The sequence below is a fragment of the Eleginops maclovinus genome, chromosome 11 (genome assembly GCF_036324505.1).
Source record: "Eleginops maclovinus isolate JMC-PN-2008 ecotype Puerto Natales chromosome 11, JC_Emac_rtc_rv5, whole genome shotgun sequence".
In the NCBI taxonomy this organism is placed as follows: Eukaryota; Metazoa; Chordata; class Actinopteri; order Perciformes; family Eleginopidae; genus Eleginops; species Eleginops maclovinus.
This window is the reverse complement of record NC_086359.1, coordinates 9917056-9936617: the sequence shown is the minus strand read 5'-3', so window position 1 is coordinate 9936617 and position 19562 is coordinate 9917056. Positions and strand designations below refer to the sequence as shown.

The 19562-nt window shown below is 40.0% G+C and overlaps 1 protein-coding gene, 2 long non-coding RNA genes, 10 other non-coding genes and 1 pseudogene across 15 annotated transcripts; 12 read left to right on the top strand and 2 right to left on the bottom strand.

The window, feature by feature from the left end:
* Positions 1-2040: 2040 nt before the first annotated feature.
* Positions 2041-2897, bottom strand: LOC134872069 (uncharacterized). Its single transcript, XR_010166780.1, has 3 exons — positions 2864-2897; positions 2447-2745; positions 2041-2107 (listed from the first exon to the last, which is right to left on the bottom strand). It is a non-coding gene; the product is annotated as an uncharacterized LOC134872069 (long non-coding RNA).
* Positions 2898-3375: 478 nt separating this feature from the next.
* LOC134872155 (uncharacterized) lies at positions 3376-7912 on the top strand. The gene is made up of 9 exons (XM_063895312.1): positions 3376-4068; positions 4369-4446; positions 4901-5006; positions 5305-6041; positions 6175-6358; positions 6629-6886; positions 6987-7158; positions 7490-7638; positions 7755-7912. Exons 1-9 carry the CDS (start codon positions 3688-3690, stop codon positions 7910-7912), a joined length of 2223 nt encoding a protein of 740 aa, XP_063751382.1. The 5' UTR covers positions 3376-3687.
* A 227-nt stretch (positions 7913-8139) lies between these two features.
* Positions 8140-13590, bottom strand: LOC134872067 (ras-related protein Rab-34-like; annotated as a pseudogene).
* A 907-nt stretch (positions 13591-14497) lies between these two features.
* Positions 14498-18606, top strand: LOC134871607 (uncharacterized). Of its 3 annotated transcripts, none has more exons than XR_010166716.1 (13): positions 14498-14902; positions 15338-15417; positions 15627-15666; positions 15862-15919; positions 16115-16206; positions 16402-16493; positions 16698-16785; positions 16986-17081; positions 17281-17372; positions 17569-17665; positions 17864-17959; positions 18158-18210; positions 18493-18606. It is a non-coding gene; the product is annotated as an uncharacterized LOC134871607 (long non-coding RNA). The 3 variants fall into 3 exon arrangements; XR_010166715.1 differs by having other exon boundaries at positions 14500-14769; positions 16702-16785; XR_010166714.1 differs by having other exon boundaries at positions 14501-14769.
* Positions 15469-15540, top strand: LOC134872823 (small nucleolar RNA SNORD49). Its single transcript, XR_010166870.1, has one exon. It is a non-coding gene; the product is annotated as a small nucleolar RNA SNORD49 (small nucleolar RNA).
* LOC134872828 (small nucleolar RNA SNORD65) lies at positions 15714-15787 on the top strand. Its single transcript, XR_010166874.1, has one exon. It is a non-coding gene; the product is annotated as a small nucleolar RNA SNORD65 (small nucleolar RNA).
* On the top strand, positions 15962-16035 carry LOC134872837 (small nucleolar RNA SNORD65). Its single transcript, XR_010166882.1, has one exon. It is a non-coding gene; the product is annotated as a small nucleolar RNA SNORD65 (small nucleolar RNA).
* LOC134872834 (small nucleolar RNA SNORD65) lies at positions 16250-16323 on the top strand. Its single transcript, XR_010166880.1, has one exon. It is a non-coding gene; the product is annotated as a small nucleolar RNA SNORD65 (small nucleolar RNA).
* On the top strand, positions 16550-16623 carry LOC134872832 (small nucleolar RNA SNORD65). The gene has a single exon (XR_010166878.1). It is a non-coding gene; the product is annotated as a small nucleolar RNA SNORD65 (small nucleolar RNA).
* Positions 16828-16902, top strand: LOC134872827 (small nucleolar RNA SNORD65). Its single transcript, XR_010166873.1, has one exon. It is a non-coding gene; the product is annotated as a small nucleolar RNA SNORD65 (small nucleolar RNA).
* On the top strand, positions 17128-17201 carry LOC134872835 (small nucleolar RNA SNORD65). Its single transcript, XR_010166881.1, has one exon. It is a non-coding gene; the product is annotated as a small nucleolar RNA SNORD65 (small nucleolar RNA).
* Positions 17416-17489, top strand: LOC134872833 (small nucleolar RNA SNORD65). The gene has a single exon (XR_010166879.1). It is a non-coding gene; the product is annotated as a small nucleolar RNA SNORD65 (small nucleolar RNA).
* LOC134872830 (small nucleolar RNA SNORD65) lies at positions 17718-17791 on the top strand. The gene has a single exon (XR_010166876.1). It is a non-coding gene; the product is annotated as a small nucleolar RNA SNORD65 (small nucleolar RNA).
* LOC134872829 (small nucleolar RNA SNORD65) lies at positions 18004-18078 on the top strand. Its single transcript, XR_010166875.1, has one exon. It is a non-coding gene; the product is annotated as a small nucleolar RNA SNORD65 (small nucleolar RNA).
* Positions 18607-19562: the final 956 nt, after the last annotated feature.

The window sequence follows — 19562 nt, the reverse complement described above, 5'->3', positions numbered from 1 at the left end:
TTTTTTTGTGTGTGTTTCTAAAAGATGGAAAAAGTGACAAGCTGGGAACTGAATGTGGCGAATTTCCAAAACTACCTTTTGTTTGTGATGTTTAGTTTTTCTACCTCAACAAAAAGACAAAATGTGACTAAAACCAATTTATTTACAAGTCATAATGCATGAGCTGTAATTAAAGTATGTCTGTTTCGAGATACGAACATATGCAGTCTGACGAAACTGAGCGAGCAAATCAATTAACCTCAGATGCAACTTCCTGTTTGCTTCTGTTTATGAAAACAATCCTTCCATTTTCAAGATTATGGGAGCCCTTATGTCAGAGGAGAGAGATGCGTTGTGGGTATGACTTCGGTCATGTGTGCTGGCGCAGGCTGCGCATTAGCAACACAGACACATGACAGCGAGGAAACAAAAGAAATGCACTCGAGACTTGTACTGGCATTTCCTCCAAAAAAAATGTTGCCAGACAGGCAGATACGTGTTGATAAATGTGCAGTCAAACAAAAGAAGAGTATATTCATTTAAGTTTAGTTAACAAGCATATTACAAAGCTTTAAACGTTTCAACTTTTCCAGCAGTACAAACATTCCTGTCTTCTTGTCTGAACTTAGAAATCATATTACAACCTCCTCTCAGGCCATCGCAGAGCAACACAAATACATGTTTTATTTGACATTTCATCACTTCTTATGGGGTCTGTTCATTATATCCACAGTGTACAGGGTGAGTCCATATTTCAGTCTGATTTCCCCCCTCCTTTGTGCCGTCATGTGTTGCTATGTGGTCAGTACAGTGTGTCCAGGCGGCCATTCTCTGATCAGCAGCAGTTGGATTTCCTCTTGGTCGGTTTGTGATCAGCCTCTGTGCTGTCTGTGAGCCCTGTGAGGAACGCAAATACAACAATTAACACTTATTTTGGCTTTAAGAGGAACAATTTGAGGTACAGCAGAAAGGTTCCGAATGACAGAAGTCTATAATACTACACCAACAATGAATTCTCAAAATATAAAAGCCACAGTGGTGTATTGGGATACTTATTTTTTACTATATTTCAAATTATTACAAAAGGGATAAGAAAGAATAGAAGTGTCCCTTTTTTTTACTTTCCTTTGATATAGAGCCCATTTTATTAATAGTGTGTTTAAAATCCATCAAAGCAAGCCATCTGAGAAGAAACATCCCTCTGTGGTTCAGCCGCTGATAAGAGGACACATGTAGTCATTTCATCAAAAGCAGGCAGAACTGTCTCTTCACAAATAAGCCTCTGTTTAGTCCGTCTCGGGCAAACGATACACATTCCTGTCCCTGTTCACGCTATTTCACGTGATTGAAAGTGGGTGGAACAGGGCGGAAAAATAAAAGTGCGAGCAAGTGAACATGGATGTTAACACTGCAAAGTTTAAAATATTTCGAAAACGCAGGTCACCTAACGGGCTGACAAACAGAACAAGTTTGGTGGCCACTAATTACTACATTTTTATTAATCTACAGCTGAAAATAGCCTCAAGAAATGCTGCTGTTTGAATAGCCTCAAATGTTATACTTCATTTCTAGAATGACTCTTTATGCGTCGGATTTTTTAAAACAATTTACATCTACAAAACAAATAAAGCACCACAGAGTATTTGTAGATGGTGTAAGGAATTGTTGGTTTGGTTTGTATCTGAGAGCTACGGAAGCAATGCTTAGGTTAACACGTGGTTTTTAATTGGGGAACTAGTTGGTAATTTAATCAAATAAATAGCTTTTCGTATGATGCTGGTTTATTAATGATGAGGCTTGATTAAGTAAACTTACTGATAATGTCACCATCGTTTCTCGCACCACTTTTCTCGAGCTCAGACAAAACGTTGGCCTCAAAAGTCAGAGAGGCCACACGGAAGAAGAAATTCCTGACGCCATCTCCTGAGACAATGAAGAGACGGGGAAAGTGGTTTAGTGAGAGAAAGAAGATAACGCAGAACATGAGAGCATGAAGGGATGAAGGGATGCTTATGGTGATGTCTGACTGACTCCCACCTGACTTGGCAGACACAGCCCAGTACTCGGCTTTGATTTCCTCAGAGAGTCTGATGGCTTCCTGCTCAATCTGAGCCAACTGTTCAGGAGACTGAGGAGAGAGATACAGAGAGAGAAGGCAATGTAACATGGAAGAATAGGCTCAAGGCCATTGGTCACTATAGAATTAGGCTAATAATCTGCTCAGAGTTAGATATTCAGAGCTAAACTGATGAGTTGATTAAATGGTTAGTCAATCTACAGAATAGGTCATTGATAGGAGTTGCCAAAATGCCAAATATGTATTTTATATAATAGGAAAAAGCACACCTGCCATTAAAATAACATTAAATCTTCCAGAGAATCTTCATATTTGTATATATTGTTGTTGGTTTATTTTTCTGGCAATCCACTTATCAATTAACTGTCTTTTTGGAATACTTGCACCCACACTGAGGTCCTTCTTGGTGCCGACGAGGAACAGTAAAACACTGGATGGGTCATTTTCCTTCATGGCGTCCTCCAGCCACTGCCTGCACACAGACACACAGACACACAGACACACACACACACACACACACACACACACACACACACACACACACACACACACACACACACACACACACACACACACACACATTTTTCATCCTCAACTTGTATTTTAATGGTACAATAATTTGACCATCATTTCTTACCTGGCATGTGCTAAAGAGCTGACGCTGCTCAAGTCAAACACCACTATAATGGCTGGAGAGACAAACAGTATAAACAATGAGCAGGTGTTAGGTTGTGAGAGAGAAAACACTGTTCATATAAAATAGTCGATTGCTAGATATGTAATAGTGTGCTGTAGAACTTCATTCACCTTGCGCTCCTCTGTAATATGTTGAAGCGATGCATTTGAAGCGCTCCTGGCCTGCAGTATCCCACCTGAAATAGATCAGCTGCAGCTTAGATTGTGTTGTTGGAATATTAAGTCACAAGTGAGTCCTTCACATTGAGTTAAGAGTCCTAGACAGGTTCTTATGTCCACGTCTAATTTGTTGAGAGCTTGTTGACCCTGATGCTCAGTCGGTGCAGTAAGTGAGTTAGTTAGTTAGTTTAGGGCTTTGTCTGTTTTGTAGTGACATACTTACAGCTGTAGACTAAAGGGAACACCGAGCACCTCGAAGCGCTCCATCTCAAAATCCACCCCTATGGTTGCTTTGTAGTTCTTATCAAACGCACCCTTACGAAACCTTATAGGAACAAGGGCAGAGTGAGAGAGAACCAACAATCATCACTGCCTCTTATTGTCAATTTATTTCTCCACTGTAAATTGTTTCTTTATCATTAATCATTTGGTCTATAAAAAGTCAGACATTATGTGATTTCTTAAAGACCTCATGACACCTAGAGACTACCTTTTTTTATTTAGTCTAAAATAACTTTTATTTTCGATTTGAAATACATAATTGTGATAAATATGCCCGGTTCTCTGTTATTTTCGAAATTTGTACGCAAGCCACTGAAATCCACAGGCCAGTGTCTTGACAACGTTCCAACATAAAGATGACGTATGCTCCGGAACGCTTTTAGACCTGATTGCACCTGCTGCCACCCTTGACCTTGATCATTTCTAGTCACAGTAAGTCGTACTCGCAGTTTTAGCATCTTTAAAGTTTTGTTCTTAATATTTTTGTTGAGAACATGCCTGAGCGGTGTGTTGCAGCGTATTGTTCAAACACCAGGGAGAACGGTTTTACCCTTCATCGGTTTCCGAAAGACCCTGCTTTGTGTGAACTCTGGACGCAACAAGTTTGTAGGACAAGAGCTGGTCCGAAAGGAACAGTATGGAAGCCAAGCTCGTCGTCTGTACTTTGCTCAGCGCATTTTGAAGAGGAGTGCTACGACTCGATCCCCGCTCTGAAGGAGCAGCTTGGTATTGATGTTCGTCTGAAGAAGGTTTTGCTGCCCAATTCGGTTCCGCGTATATTTCATCGAGGGACAAGCTCGAGGTTAGCCCCGGGGGCGAACGGCGACGTCAAGAGCCGGAGGTCTCATGCTCTGGAGAAAAGGCAGAGATTGGAGGTACGTACCTTCTTATTTTGGACTATATTTTAATAATGGAAGGGAAATGAAATGCAAAGGAATGAGTGTTTGGCACTGTGTAAACAGCTTGCGGTGGTTCTTCATAGTTGAAGTTGGCGCTAGCTCTGAACACTTCAGCTCAGCTGGCTACTAGTGCTAAGTGCTTTAGCTATTCAGCTAAGTTCACCTCAGAGTGTTAGCAAAAAGTCAAGTCTCAAGTGTTTGTTTTAGGTTTGCGGTAGCGTTTTTTTCCCCCTCCAACTCACGCTAAATCTTGTGATTTATTTATTTATGTTTCAGGTACTACAGGAATGCCAGTCTGAGTATGTTGCTGAAGAGGAAAGCGATGACTTTCCTGACGGGGACCCATCTACTGATGTAAGTTTTCGGAAAGCGTTCAGGTCAACTAAGTTACTGACTAAAGATTTTATTTGACTAACTACACACAGCATTACAGTATATCAAGTGCCAGTGCCCCCTCTCTCAGACCTTCACCCTCACCATCTCCAGAGGTGTTAAAAGTAAAAGTACTTTTGTGGTGTAATTACAACAGTAGCACATATAACATAACCGTTACACCATTTACTCCATTGTACCTAACTAGATAGATGGACTGTCATTACTGAAAAACACTAAAAACCTAACAAGGACCCACCACAAACTCAATTCAACCAGTGCAGAATCAGCTGATTGTAAGACAAATACACTGGTCTACTTTTTACTAGGTTACCTGTGTTGGAAGGAAACTCTATTTTTTAGTTTTTTTTTTAACTTTTACACACACACACATATGTATACACACATTTATTTATTTACTTACTTATTTATTCAGGTGAATTCAACAGAAGATCAGCACAGTGACTTTTCCGTTCAAGTGTGTCTGAGGCCACCAACAAGGACGGTGGCTATGCAGTTCAAAGGAAGGGGACGGACTAAAGGTATTTTATCATTTATGTACGTATTTTAGCCAAACAGATGTCCGGGGAAACGGGTCTTTTCAGCATTGCATCTTGTGTAGATAGATACATCACTAATGACAATCCTTTTCTATGTCAAACATCTATTTTCACATCTACACAAGAATGTTGGAAAAACTATCTGTCTTAGGAAAAGACTATTTTACAATCTACAAATTTACTAGTGCGAGCAAGCTTCACAAAAAGTTGTGTGTATTGAATGAAGATTTCCTTCAAGCTGACACTGATTTCTATATACTAAACATTGTTTTTTCCCCAGGTGTGCAGGCTACTACATCAATGGTCACTGTTGGGACTCAGACTGAGGATGACTGCTTTTGCTTTCACAACACCGACAACTCAACCTCTTGTGGCTCTGACTCAGATGACAACATGTCGACAGATGATCCCGACTACAAGCTGCCGTCCTCTGATGATTCAGCTGAAGAGAGTCCTGAACACAATACTCCACCAGTGCCGCCACCTGAGGCGCCAGCAGGTAGCGTTTTTCTTGTGTTCTGGGAATGCCTGGTGACGCTGTTGTCAACATGGTGCAGCTGTGGACTTTGTGGGAGCAGGTCACTGTCCTGGCAGTGTAAAGAAGTAGGAACACAGTTGCAGGTCACCATCCAGTGCGGGGGATGTGGGAACCAAGGACTATGGAACAGTCAACCTTTCTTCGGCAGAACAGCAGCTGGGAATGTGTTGTTGTCCGCTGCCATTCTCTTCAGTGGGGCCACTGTCACCAAGGTGCTGCGTGTCCTATCCAGATTGGGCGTTGCTGTGATGTCGGAAAGATCGTTCTTCAGACATCAGGACCAGGTGCTTTTCAAAGCTGTGAAGCGAGTTTGGGGCGAGCAGCAGTTTGCCATGCTCTGTCTGCTACAGGCAGAAGGGGAACCCATCGTGTGTGGTGGTGACGGGCGTGCCGACACCCCAGGGCATTGCGCTAAGTACGGCACCTACTCAACAATGGAGCTCCGGAAAACAGCTGTTATTGACGTACAACTTGTACAGGTACATTTCAGATGTATTATGCCTCTATGTGAGTCCTGCCCAGTATAGAAAACACACTCTTCTGTCGTAGTAAGGACAATTTTATACTAGTCAATGTTATGCTCATCAAAATCTCCTGCTTTTTATGTTTTAGAGCAATGAGGTTGGAGGGTCCTACCACATGGAGAAAGTGGGACTGCAGCGATCCCTTGAGAAAGTCCAGGGCTTTGTGGATGTCGGAACTCTCGTGACAGACAGACACATAGGCATCAACATGATGATTAGAGAGGACCATCCAGACATCACGCACCAGTTTGACATATGGCATGTAGCCAAGAGTAAGTGCAACATGTTTAAACCTGTTTAATGTAATTTTTAAGAGAGACTTGAAGCACTACCTTGACATTCCTTTTTGAAAGATATGATTTTTTGGGTTTGGACAAATTTTATGTGTGAAATCCTTGTGTGTGTGGAGGACAGGGCCTATTTCAGGCTATTACAGGCTGTTCATGTATCTAAAAAGGGTTTTAGTTATGCCCTTGGAGTCAAGACCTTCAAGCAGTACATTAGATTTCTATTTATTTATTCATCTACACATGTTTACTCAGGTGTCAAGAAGAAGCTGCAGAGCCTTGGACAAACTAGAGGTTGCCAGGACCTCAAACCCTGGGTGGGAAGTATTATAAACCATCTGTACTGGTCCGTGGTCTCGACGCCTCCTGGCAGTGGACAACTTGTGGTGGACAAATGGACATCAGTCATCGATCACATCCACAACAGGCACACCGGGTTCGAGGGACTGTTCTCTTCTTGTGCGCACGGAGTCCTGGAAGGCAGGGAACAGCGTAAACCGTGGCTGAGTTGTCGTTAGTATACTCCTAATGTTTATTTTACAGAGATTGTGATCACAGTATCATGTTGCATCATGTTGCATAATTTACATGTATTTTGTACAATGTTCTTCAGATACGAAGGTGTCTATTGAAGTGGAGAAGATCATCCGGAACAAGAGGCTGTGTGCAGATATACAACGCCTGTCCCCGTCACACCAGACATCCTACCTCGAAGCATTCCATAGCGTGATTACCCACTTTGCGCCAAAGATGTGCCACTTTTCATACAAAGGGATGGAGAGCAGGTAATCAAAGAAATATTCCGTGAAACATTCTTTTAGGACATTATTACATTCTATTACATTACACTTGCCAGACGCTTTTATCCAGAGCGACTTACAATCGAGGACAAAATCACAGCTTGCAACATTTGCAGTGCACAGGAAATGTACATGTCCTGAAGTGGTTTTGTAGGCAAGGGTCAGGGCCTTGTGCCTGGTTTGGGCAGCCACTGTTAGGCAGTGCAACCTGATAAATAGAGGGGTAACATGGGCTCTTTTGGGTTGACTTGTTTATGTTTCGCTGTTAAGAATGGTCATCTTGTTCCTGATTATTCTGTTTGTGTTCTGTTCTTAGAGGGATCCTGGCTGCTTTGCATTTCAACGAGAATGCCAACAGGGAGCAGCGGAGCAGACACGATGGCGAGATGATGTTCAACCTGCGGTATCCAAAGTATAAGAAGGGCGGCTACATTGTGAGGAAAGTCTTACAGGAGCCATCTTTTGGTAAGCATAATAGAAAGTTGATTGCAGATATGATTTGTATTTTGAGATGTACATAGTCGTGTGTCATATCTATGGTTGGATTAATTTGAACCTTGTCCCATATTCCTCTGCAACAGGCTATGCTGAAGAGCTGATGCGGATGGTGGAGGCCATGTGTCGAGGTGAGGACTACAACGGTGATGACTTTGACATCCCAGACCCGTCCCCTGTTACAGAGCCACTCAAATATTTGCAAAAGACGGATAAAGGCAGATCAAACAAAAGAGTTCTTTAAGTTTAGTTAACAAGATATTACAAGCTTAAACGTTTCACTTTCCAGCAGTACAACATCTGACTTCTGTGAACTTAGAAACAATACAACCTCTCTCAGTGCCATTGCAGGCTTGAAATCAAATACATGTTTTACTCTGACTTCATCACTTCTTATGGGGTTGTTCTTATCCACAAGTAGTACAGGGTGGTCTATTTCTTGTTGACGTTTTCCCCCTCCTTTGTGCCGTCATGTGTTGCTGTGTGGTCAGTGCAGTGTGTCCAGGCGGCCATTCTCTGATCAGCAGCAGTTGGATTTCCTCTTGGTCGGTTTGTGATCAGCCTCTGTGCTGTCTGTGAGCCCTGTGAGGAACGCAAATACAACAATTAACACTTATTTTGGCTTTAAGAGGAACAATTAGAGGTACAGCAGAAAGGTTCCGAATGACAGAAGTCTATAATACTACACCAACAATGAATTCTCAAAATATAAAAGCCACAGTGGTGTATTGGGATACTTATTTTTTACTATATTTCAAATTATTACAAAAGGGATAAGAAAGAATAGAAGTGTCCCTTTTTTTTTTACTTTACTTGTGTTTCCTTTGATATAGAGCCCATTTTATTAATAGTATGTTTAAAATCCATCAAAGCAAGCCATCTGAGAAGAAACATCCCTCTGTGGTTCAGCCGCTGATAAGAGGACACATGTAGTCATTTCATCAAAAGCAGGCAGAACTGTCTCTTCACAAATAAGCCTCTGTTTAGTCCGTCTCGGGCAAACGATACACATTCCTGTCCCTGTTCACGCTATTTCACGTGATTGAAAGTGGTGGAACAGGGCGGAAAAATAAAAGTGCTAGCAAGTGAACATGGATGTAACACTGCAAAGTTTAAAATATTTCGAAAACGCAGGTCACCTAACGGGCTTACAAACAGAACAAGTTTGGTGGCCACTAATTACTACATTTTTATTAATCTACAGCTGAAAATAGCCTCAAGAAATGCTGCTGTTTGAATAGCCTCAAATGTTATACTTCATTTCTAGAATGACTCTTTATGCGTCGGATTTTTTAAAAACAATTTACATCTACAAAACAAATAAAGCACCACAGAGTATTTGTAGATGGTGTAAGGAATTGTTGGTTTGGTTTGTATCTGAGAGCTACGGAAGCCATGCTTAGGTTAACACGTGGTTTTTAATTGGGGAACTAGTTGGTAATTTAATCAAATAAATAGCTTTTTCGTATGATGCTGGTTTATTAATGATGAGGCTTGATTAAGTAAACTTACTGATAATGTCACCATCGTTTCTCGCACCACTTTTCTCGAGCTCAGACAAAACGTTGGCCTCAAAAGTCAGAGAGGGCCACACGGAAGAAGAAATTCCTGACGCCATCTCCTGAGACAATGAAGAGACGGGGAAAGTGGTTTAGTGAGAGAAAGAAGATAACGCAGAACATGAGAGCATGAAGGGATGAAGGGATGCTTATGGTGATGTCTGACTGACTCCCACCTGACTTGGCAGACACAGCCCAGTACTCGGCTTTGATTTCCTCAGAGAGTCTGATGGCTTCCTGCTCAATCTGAGCCAACTGTTCAGGAGACTGAGGAGAGAGATACAGAGAGAGAAGGCAATGTAACATGGAAGAATAGGCTCAAGGCCATTGGTCACTATAGAATTAGGCTAATAATCTGCTCAGAGTTAGATATTCAGAGCTAAACTGATGAGTTGATTAAATGGTTAGTCAATCTACAGAATAGGTCATTGATAGGAGTTGCCAAAATGCCAAATATGTATTTTATATAATAGGAAAAATCACACCTGCCATTAAAATAACATTAAATCTTCCAGAGAATCTTCATATTTGTATATATTGTTGTTGGTTTATTTTTCTGGCAATCCACTTATCAATTAACTGTCTTTTTGGAATACTTGCACCCACACTGAGGTCCTTCTTGGTGCCGACGAGGAACAGTAAAACACTGGATGGGTCATTTTCCTTCATGGCGTCCTCCAGCCACTGCCTGCACACAGACACACACACACACAGACACACACACACACACACACACACACACACACACACACACCACACACACACACACACACACACACACACACATACATTTTTCATCCTCAACTTGTATTTTAATGGTACAATAATTTGACCATCATTTCTTACCTGGCATGTGCTAAAGAGCTGACGCTGCTCAAGTCAAACACCACTATAATGGCTGGAGAGACAAACAGTATAAACAATGAGCAGGTGTTAGGTTGTGAGAGAGAAAACACTGTTCATATAAAATAGTCGATTGCTAGATATGTAATAGTGTGCTGTAGAACTTCATTCACCTTGCGCTCCTCTGTAATATGTTGAAGCGATGCATTTGAAGCGCTCCTGGCCTGCAGTATCCCACCTGAAATAGATCAGATGCAGCTTAGATTGTGTTGTTGGAATATTAAGTCACAAGTGAGTCCTTCACATTGAGTTAAGAGTCCTAGACAGGTTCTTATGTCCAGGTCTAATTTGTTGAGAGCTTGTTGACCCTGATGCTCAGTCGGTGCAGTAAGTGAGTTAGTTAGTTAGTTTAGGGCTTTGTCTGTTTTGTAGTGACATACTTACAGCTGTAGACTAAAGGGAACACCGAGCACCTCGAAGCGCTCCATCTCAAAATCCCACCCCTATGGTTGCTTTGTAGTTCTTATCAAACGCACCCTTACGAAACCTTATAGGAACAAGGGCAGAGTGAGAGAGAACCAACAATCATCACTGCCTCTTATTGTCAACTTATTTCTCCACTGTAAACTGTTTCTTTATCATTAATCATTTGGTCTATAAAAAGTCAGACATTATGTGATTCTTAAAGCAAGACAAATAACTTTTTTATCTAGTGATAAAACTCACTCCATTTTTTTAATGATGCCTCTATAAAATCTACTGAAGCATCAGCTATAAAATTGACTATTTCTATAACGTTTTTTCCTGCAAACCTGGTTCAACTTTCCTGCAAAACCAGAGGAAACAATTAATCGCACACAGACTGAAAGGGCCTTTGTTTATACTTTGAAAGGCAAAGTGTTGTGGCAATTAGTTCACAAGTAAAATGTAAAACAAATGAACAGGCTTAACAGATCAAGATCTCTAAGAAAAATGGGGGTGATGCACTACTGCTATTGTCCACAGGGGCACCAAATTACACACAAGTTAAATGTTTTTGTAATTGCTCTTAAATTGGTTATTTTGGCTGATCAACAGCACAATAAGAAATAATCTAAATTTGATTAAACTCTAAATTGTTGGAGAAAATAAATCTTTACTCTGACAGACATTTCAACAGATACGATAGACTTCAATTTGAGATGTGTTTTTTTTTACGTAACTCCTGAGGTTATTTATATAAATGCAGTTAACCAATGATGATTTTTTTTTAAATGACCCAGCACTGTACAGGATTACTGTGTGTGTGTTTCCATGTGTGACTGAACTCCAAATCCTCTCATGGCATCCTCACTTTGACGTGGAGTTTTGATAAAGTTGCATATTGAAGTGTTTTTGTTTTAGCTGGGAGATTTCCTGCACTTCTGAAAGGTAAAATAAGCGTAATGAAATCACTCATCTAAAACTAAGAGATGTAATTGGTTTATGAAATTATTTTTGTTTTTATCAAAAACACATCTGTTGAATTACGACATCCACTTATAAGACAATTAGGGACAAGAGTTGAACATTAGAAATAAACACTATGCGCCTCACATAAGTTTCATGCTCTGTTTTGGAACAATGTTAAATTGCATCATCTTTATCAAATCAGTTTGAATTAAATTAGGCTTAGCCATATTTTTGCTGAAAACATTGTAATGATCCCCTAAAGCACTACAGAGAACATGCTTGAACAAGTATTACTGTCATAGTACAAATCAGATCACATTTATAAACATAATCTAATGCCACATAATCCTTTAAAGGTTCTTATTATTCATGACTTCTTCTTACCTGCTGATCAGACACGTTTTCCCAACTGCAACATCTCCCACTACGACGACCTTGGCAATATTAAAGCTGGCAACAGAACGACAAAGCAGTAATTCATGAGCCCATAACAAAAGCCTGACAGCATGAAACACACAACATGATTATTAACATGCACACATCATTCAACCCCTTCAACAAGGTTCCTTACAGACACCTTGATGCAAATCCAAAACAGCTTTATGAATGTAATTTGTGATCAGTTTGTTAAGGTTAATGAGTGTAACAGCTGTAAAGTTTGGAGGGATGCACTCATTAACTGTTTTATGTGATGTATTAAGCAATATCACTCGCCTTAACTTTAAAATAGACCCTCCAGATCAATAGAGTCACAAGTGATGGTTGAATGTCACCAATCAAAGCGTGACTTAAAGAGCCCTTCCCCAACTAACTCATTTACATTAAACAGTGTGTAGTTGCAGGATGGGCAACCTTGGGTTTTTTGTTATTCCCCCTCCGATCTCACCTTAATGAGTCCGTCCTCTGTACCTGGCAGGCAGCCTTCACCTGAGGGTGGAAGCCGTCTTTGGTGTGCAGCGCTGCATTTGTACTGAAACACTGTGAAGAAAAGGAACGTATGGAAGTGAGCACATTGGACAGTGAAAGAAAAAGTGGAAGAAGAAGCCAGAATATCACAAAGTTAAATCATCTCTGCCTTTCTCTGCTCAAAACATCTGCTACAGTGCTGCCGTCCACAGAAAACCTTGTATTTCCAAAGAACAAGCTTTACAAGAGCCATGAAAACAGGCTTTGTTTATTTATTAAATATAACTATATTGTAATAAGGTTTTGCGAGGACAGCAGCATTTCCCAAATATGCAGCCTAATCTCAAAGAAACAAAGGGAAGCATCTAGGCCCAAAATAACCTCATCACCAATATTAACGCTGTTAGTTTAAATTGCATTACAGAGCATGTGTGTGTGTGTGTGTGTGTGTGTGTGTGTGTGTGTGTGTGTGTGTGTGTGTGTGTGTGTGTGTGTGTGTGTGTGTGTGTGTGTGTGTGTGTGTGTGTGTGTGTGTGTGTGTGTGTGTGTGTGTGTGTGTGTGTGTGTGTGTGTGTGGTACTAACATGTGGAAGATGAGTAATGACCCGGTCCTTCTTCACAGGTGGTAACATGCTGCTGTAGTGGATCAATGCAGACACACACACAAACACAAACACACACACAAACGCCAGAACCAGGGAAAATGGGTAAAGTCTTCTGAGTTTCCCTGAAATAAAGCAAATATAAAAAAGTTTCAATGTTGATATTAATATATGCAGTCAGACTTTGCAGCAAATCAGAAACAGTTTGCAGTAAACTAACATCAAAATAACTTAGTGGAAAACACACCTTTCATTGTAAAATCAAGGTATTTGATTTTTGTATTTTTATTAATGATACATGTTCTCTTATTTATAGGTCACTGTTTAAGGGAATATGTGGTAGAAACAACGTGTGTTCGACCATACAGGATGGAGCATCAGCAGAGCAGGAAAAATAGACATTTATGTAAATTAAATTAAAAAAGCAGTCTAAAATCAGAAGAGTTTTAGTCAGTTTAACAACTTTACCTGAAACGTGATACTTAAAGTGCTGGAGGTAAATTGATCTGGCTCTGGAGATGTGATGTTATATCCTAGGGTTGCTCAGAAAATAAATCCAGAACAAAGCAAAATGAGTCTCAGCACCGAACTGAATCTCCTGACTGACAGCAGACGGACCAACATGCAATTAATGAGATTCCTCTGAATTAGTGAATACCCGAGAAACAGCTCCACCCCGCGGCCACAGGGTATTACAACACAATTTACTGACGATTAGCAACATAAATGTATCTCCGAAAATGACCTCTCATTTGAATGTGTAATTTTAAATGAGGTCTTTCCTTCACAAATGTTTCCCCTTGACAAAATACTTAAGTGAACAAAAACTGTTGAAATGAAGGTACACTAGCTATAAATAATCTCTAATATTAGTTATCCGTTATGTTGATATTCACATTGGTTTAAAGTACTGTACTTTTGTACAATTTTGAGAGACTTGTACTTCACCCTCCTTCAAATCAAAGTTGCGTACTTCACTGCATTTATCTGGAACGTTTAGTTACTTTGCAGATTTGGATTAATGATGTGAAATACAATCAACACCAACATTCACAATCTAACCTTCAGCCTTTAAATTAATTAAAATTAGCTGCCCCTTTACCAGCTTTCATGAGCATATACATGCATGCATCAATAATTATAATCAAAACATATATATTATTCTGAAATTGGCCAATCTGCATATTGAGTACTTTTACTTTTGTTACTTTAAGTATATTTTGATGCGAATACTTTTCTGTCTTTTGGTTGAATAATATTTTTATGCAGGACTTTAACCTAATAGAGTATTGCTACACTCTTATTTCTACCTTTACTTAAGTACATGACCCTAGTACTTCTTCCACCTCTGGAATATTTCACCTAAAAGTGTCTCAGACTTGTATTGTTCACATTCCGATACAGCAGGTGGCAGGAGAGCGCGGGTGATTGTAGCGCGCCAAAACTAAAGAACAAGTGACGTGTTATAGCCGCGACTTGGAAGGTATAAATACTGCTCCATCGCGACTCTACTGTCTCTTTGGAAATAGTCAGAAGGTCTAGGAAGTGTGTAGGTCCCTGGTTGTTTTCTTTAAATTTGAAAGTGGTCAGTAAATAGAAATACTGTTAAGCGTTTCGACAACTAGTACGTTTAGCTGTAGATTGTGACTTTGGTTAAATCGTAGTGCTTCAAGCTGAAGAGTCACGTTAGCATTTCCCCGATGGGCCCCAACCAGCCACGTGGAGAACACTGGCCAATATGAAAGACAAAGTGAAATATGGTAATTTCTACTCAACCTCGTTAGTTAACGTGTAATTTAGCTAGAACCTTCTGAATGTTACTTCCTCTAATGCCGATGCATTCGTCGTGAAGACACCTAGAAAAGTCATGCCCATGCTAACGGTTGCCAAAAAGTAAATGGGCTTGATTGTTAAATATGTACCCTTTTAAAAACAAATCGATGATACTCTTAATATTCGTTCTTTACCTCCATAGTTTAGAAAGTAGTATTGCCAGAGAATTGAGATCTCCAACCTCTATACTTTAATTCAGGCTATACCAGAGTTACCTGCTGGATCTGTATTTCAGCCTGTATTATTTAGTTGCTTAGAACCATGTCTCGATGTGAAGTGTCTTTAGTATAACTATCTTTTAATGGCAGACTACATATGCAAACTAAAGAGATCTGCCTCTTTCATTCATAGAGTAGATTATGTTGCTTACATTTAAACGTGTCTTTTTTTTGTAATCCTAACCAATATTTAGTTTAACTTTCACAAAATTATACGTTTCTGTGTGCCTGTCCAACAGTGCAGTTAATTTGAACCATATGTGTCTTATTTCTCCAGGTGGCCCTCAGTTGAGTGGCTCTCTGCATAGGTTCCAAACCTTACAATGGATGTATGGGTTCTCCTGATGTCACTGCAAGGTGGGTTACATCGAATAAATACTCCATTTCCTGATGTCTTATTGCACTTGTGTCAATGACGAAAACTGTGAATAGGAAGTGCCGTCTTATGCGATAACTGACGATGTTTCATTCTCACTGTTCTGAGCATGAGAATCTGCAATTGATTATTTGATTCACTTTTACAAAGTGCTAGTTACTCATTGTTGTGTTTTTATTCTTTAAAACAGGACTGAAAAGGGCCTTTCAAGATGATGGGGACAGACTCAGGTTGGTTTAATGTTTTTCAGTGTAAAATGTGCTGTACCCATTAAATGTAGTGATGAATCTTAAACTGAAATAGCTGGAATTACCGGCAGATTGTTTAGTGGTGACCCTCGGTTTTCTGAACATTTAATGATGACTTGTGTAACCTATTTGGTCTTAATGTCTCTTAACTAATTAAAACCTTGTTCCCTTGTATAGATATGTTGCATATCCTCCCACCTGATCCAGCTGTCTAGACACAACTCATTCCTTGCAGGTGAATATACATTATCAAATAACTGGCAAGTGGCTGCTTCTGTTGTGATGAATCTTAAACTGAAATAGCTGGAATTACCGGCAGATTGTTTAGTGGTGACCCTCGGTTTTCTGAACATTGATGATGCAGTTGTATAACTTGATATTGACTGGATTAATGGCGTTTAACCCATTTCAACCTTGTGTCCTTCTGTAGGAAAAAATCCTGAAAGCTGCCATAAGATGTGGTGTAGTCATGCAGTGCTGCGCCTACTTCCAACCAGCTGATGAACATCGCTCTTTGTGCAGGTAAAAGTGCATTGTCTGTCATAAAAACAGCTGGCTGCTTCTGTTGTGATGAATCTAAAACTGAAATAGCTGGAATTACCGGCAGATTGTTTAGTGGTGATCCTCGGTTTTCTGAACATTTGAAGATGCATTTATGATGATCAGAAAAGACTGAATAATGGCATAACACATTTCAATCCTGTGTTCCCTCTGTAGACCAAAAGCTTGAGCTGCCATAAGATGTGTCATGCAGTGCGGCATACACTTCCAAACAACCCGGCCGACTGAAGAACACTCATTTTGTTCAGGTAAAATAGCATTGTCAGTCATTTGAGAAAAAAAACAAAACGGCTGACTGCCTCTGTTGTGATGAATCATAAACTGAAATAGCTGGAATTACCGGCAGATTGTTTAGTGGTGATCCTCGGTTTTCTGAACATTTGATGATGCATTTATGTAACTTGCTTGAAAACTAGACTGGATTAATAACATTTCAAACCTGTTTCCTTTAGAAAGAAATCCTGTGAGCTGCCCTAGGATGTGTTGTAGTCGTGCAGTGCTGCGCATACTTCAAACCAGCTGAAAACCAATTTTGTGCAGGTAAAAGAGCTGTCAGTCACTAAAACATACTGGCTGCTTCTGTTGTGATGAAATCTTAAACTGAAATAGCTGGAATTACCGGCAGATTGTTTAGTGGTGACCCTCGGTTTTCTGAACATTGGTGATGCAGTTATAAAAAATGATTCAAAAAAGACTTGACGATAATATTGAACACATATCAATCCTGTTTCCCTTTGTAGCAAAAAGCCTGAGCTACCATAAGATGTGTTGTCGTCATGCAGTGCTGCATACACTTCAAACACCCCGGCCGACTGAAGAACACTCATTTTGTTCAGGTAAAATGGCATTCTGTCAAAAAAACAAAACAGCTGACTGCTTCTGTTGTGATGAATCTTAAACTGAAATAGCTGGAATTACCGGCAGATTGTTTAGTGGTGACCCTCGGTTTTCTGAACATTGATGATGCAGTTGTATAACTTGATATTGACTGGATTAATGGCGTTTAACCCATTTCAACCTTGTGGCCTTCTGTAGGAAAAAATCCTGAAAGCTGCCATAAGATGTGGTGTAGTCATGCAGTGCTGCGCCTACTTCCAACCAGCTGATGAACATCGCTCTTTGTGCAGGTAAAAGTGCATTGTCTGTCATAAAAACAGCTGGCTGCTTCTGTTGTGATGAATCTAAAACTGAAATAGCTGGAATTACCGGCAGATTGTTTAGTGGTGATCCTCGGTTTTCTGAACATTTGAAGATGCATTTATGATGATCAGAAAAAGACTGAATAATGGCATAACACATTTCAATCCTGTGTTCCCTCTGTAGACCGAAAGCTTGAGCTGCCATAAGATGTGGCGTGTCATGCAGTGCGGCATACACTTCCAAACAACCCGGCCGACTGAAGAACACTCATTTTGTTCAGGTAAAATGGCATTGTCAGTCATTTGAAAAAAAAAAACAGCTGACTGCCTCTGTTGTGATGAATCATAAACTGAAATAGCTGGAATTACCGGCAGATTGTTTAGTGGTGATCCTCGGTTTTCTGAACATTGATGACGCATTTATGTAGCTTGACGAAAAAATGACTGGATTAATAACATTTCAAACCTGTTTCCTTTAGGAGGCCTGTGAGCTACCCTAGGATGTGGTGTAGTCATGCAGTGCTGCGTATACTTCAAACCAAGCGGGCTGACTGAAGAACACTCACTTTGTGCAGGTAAAAGTGCTTTGTCGGTTACAAAAACAAACTGGCTGCTTCTGTTGTGATGAAATCTTAAACTGAAATAGCTGGAATTACCGGCAGATTGTTTAGTGGTGACCATCGGTTTTCTGAACATGCAATTGTAAAAAATCTCTTTTTGGATGGACTTTGTCAGCTGTAATGACCTTTCTGACTTTTGTTCTGATTTATTAGGGTTGGGCTTGTTTACACCCGAGATGTCTTGAGACTCGTCTTATGGAGACCTTGTAAGTTCATTTTCATGTCTTTTTTAAATATAAGCTTTTGTTAAATCCTTAAACTTGGTGCTTATATTACGAACTCTATCTGCATTCATAAGCAAAGGAACGCGCTCAAAAACCTTTTATTTGCAGCAAGTGGAATTCTGTACACTTTCAGTAAATTGAATACCATTTTGATATGATAACAGTTATTGCGTAGTTCTGGGAATGTGAGCTGACAAAAAAGTAGTGATTAGATGTTGTTACAACCAAGTATTTGCTTTGTGCTTATCAAACTTCCTCTTTCAGATGACCGAGGGACTCGTGGACACATCTGAAGATGGATTACTTTGTGTGTATGAAAAACATGTCACATTCTAAACATACACTGATCTATTGTAATAAAGTCTCAGAACCGCCTGATATCTGGAACTAGTGGTGTCTTTTGTTGGGCCTGTGAAGCATGGAAGCAATTCAGAAGTCTCTAAATATTTTCTAACTTCAGAGTGCTGACCTCTGCAAGTGCGTTTAACACATGGAAGCAATGTTGAAAGCATCCAAATAACTTTACTTCATATAATGCTCCAGTGTTAATTTTGGCAGTTGTTTTAGATTTAGTCTTAGTCTTTGGACGAAAATGATTAGTTTCAACTTTGAGTCAAAGTGTTTTTCTCTCAACTAATTCAGTTAGGCAAATACAGGTATCTGAAATTGGAATCAAGGTGACAGTATCGAGTGTTGAAATTCATAAAGCAACATTTCACCCTCAACACTAATATCTGGTGTTCTGCTATAAGGGTCATAGAGGCAGATCGCCTATCCCTTTATGAGAGAGGGGCGTTGCGCTGCGTGCGAGTGTGTGTGCATGGTAGAGTGAGCGAGCATGTATGTGTGGAGAAGTGAGCGGAACAGCAACCACGAAATCATATCTGTAACAGGTTTTAATAAATACAACGGCCTCCAAAGAAGAGCTTGCCTGTCTACCTTATTTGGACAAAGTGGGTTATTGAACCCGAAGCCGGAAGGGGAAAACAAAATATCCTGCATTTTGAATGTCCGATAGTCCACCATTAACACTTAAGTCCCGTCTTGTCAACGAAAAAATAAATAGATTTCGTTATAGTTTTTATTATCAAAAATCTATTTTTAGTTCGTCATCGTCTCGTCTCAGTCATGTAAAAAAGGTCGTTGACGAACATTTTCGTCATAATTTTCGTTGACGAAATGAACACTAATGCTCTAAACTAAAACCACTTTTCACCTTTCAACCATGAGAAATTCACTATAGTCCAACAAACCACCCATAACAAGAGTTAGCCCCTCCACACTTTCAAATGTTTGATTTAATTTACACACCAGCTAAAACTTAATTCAAACTA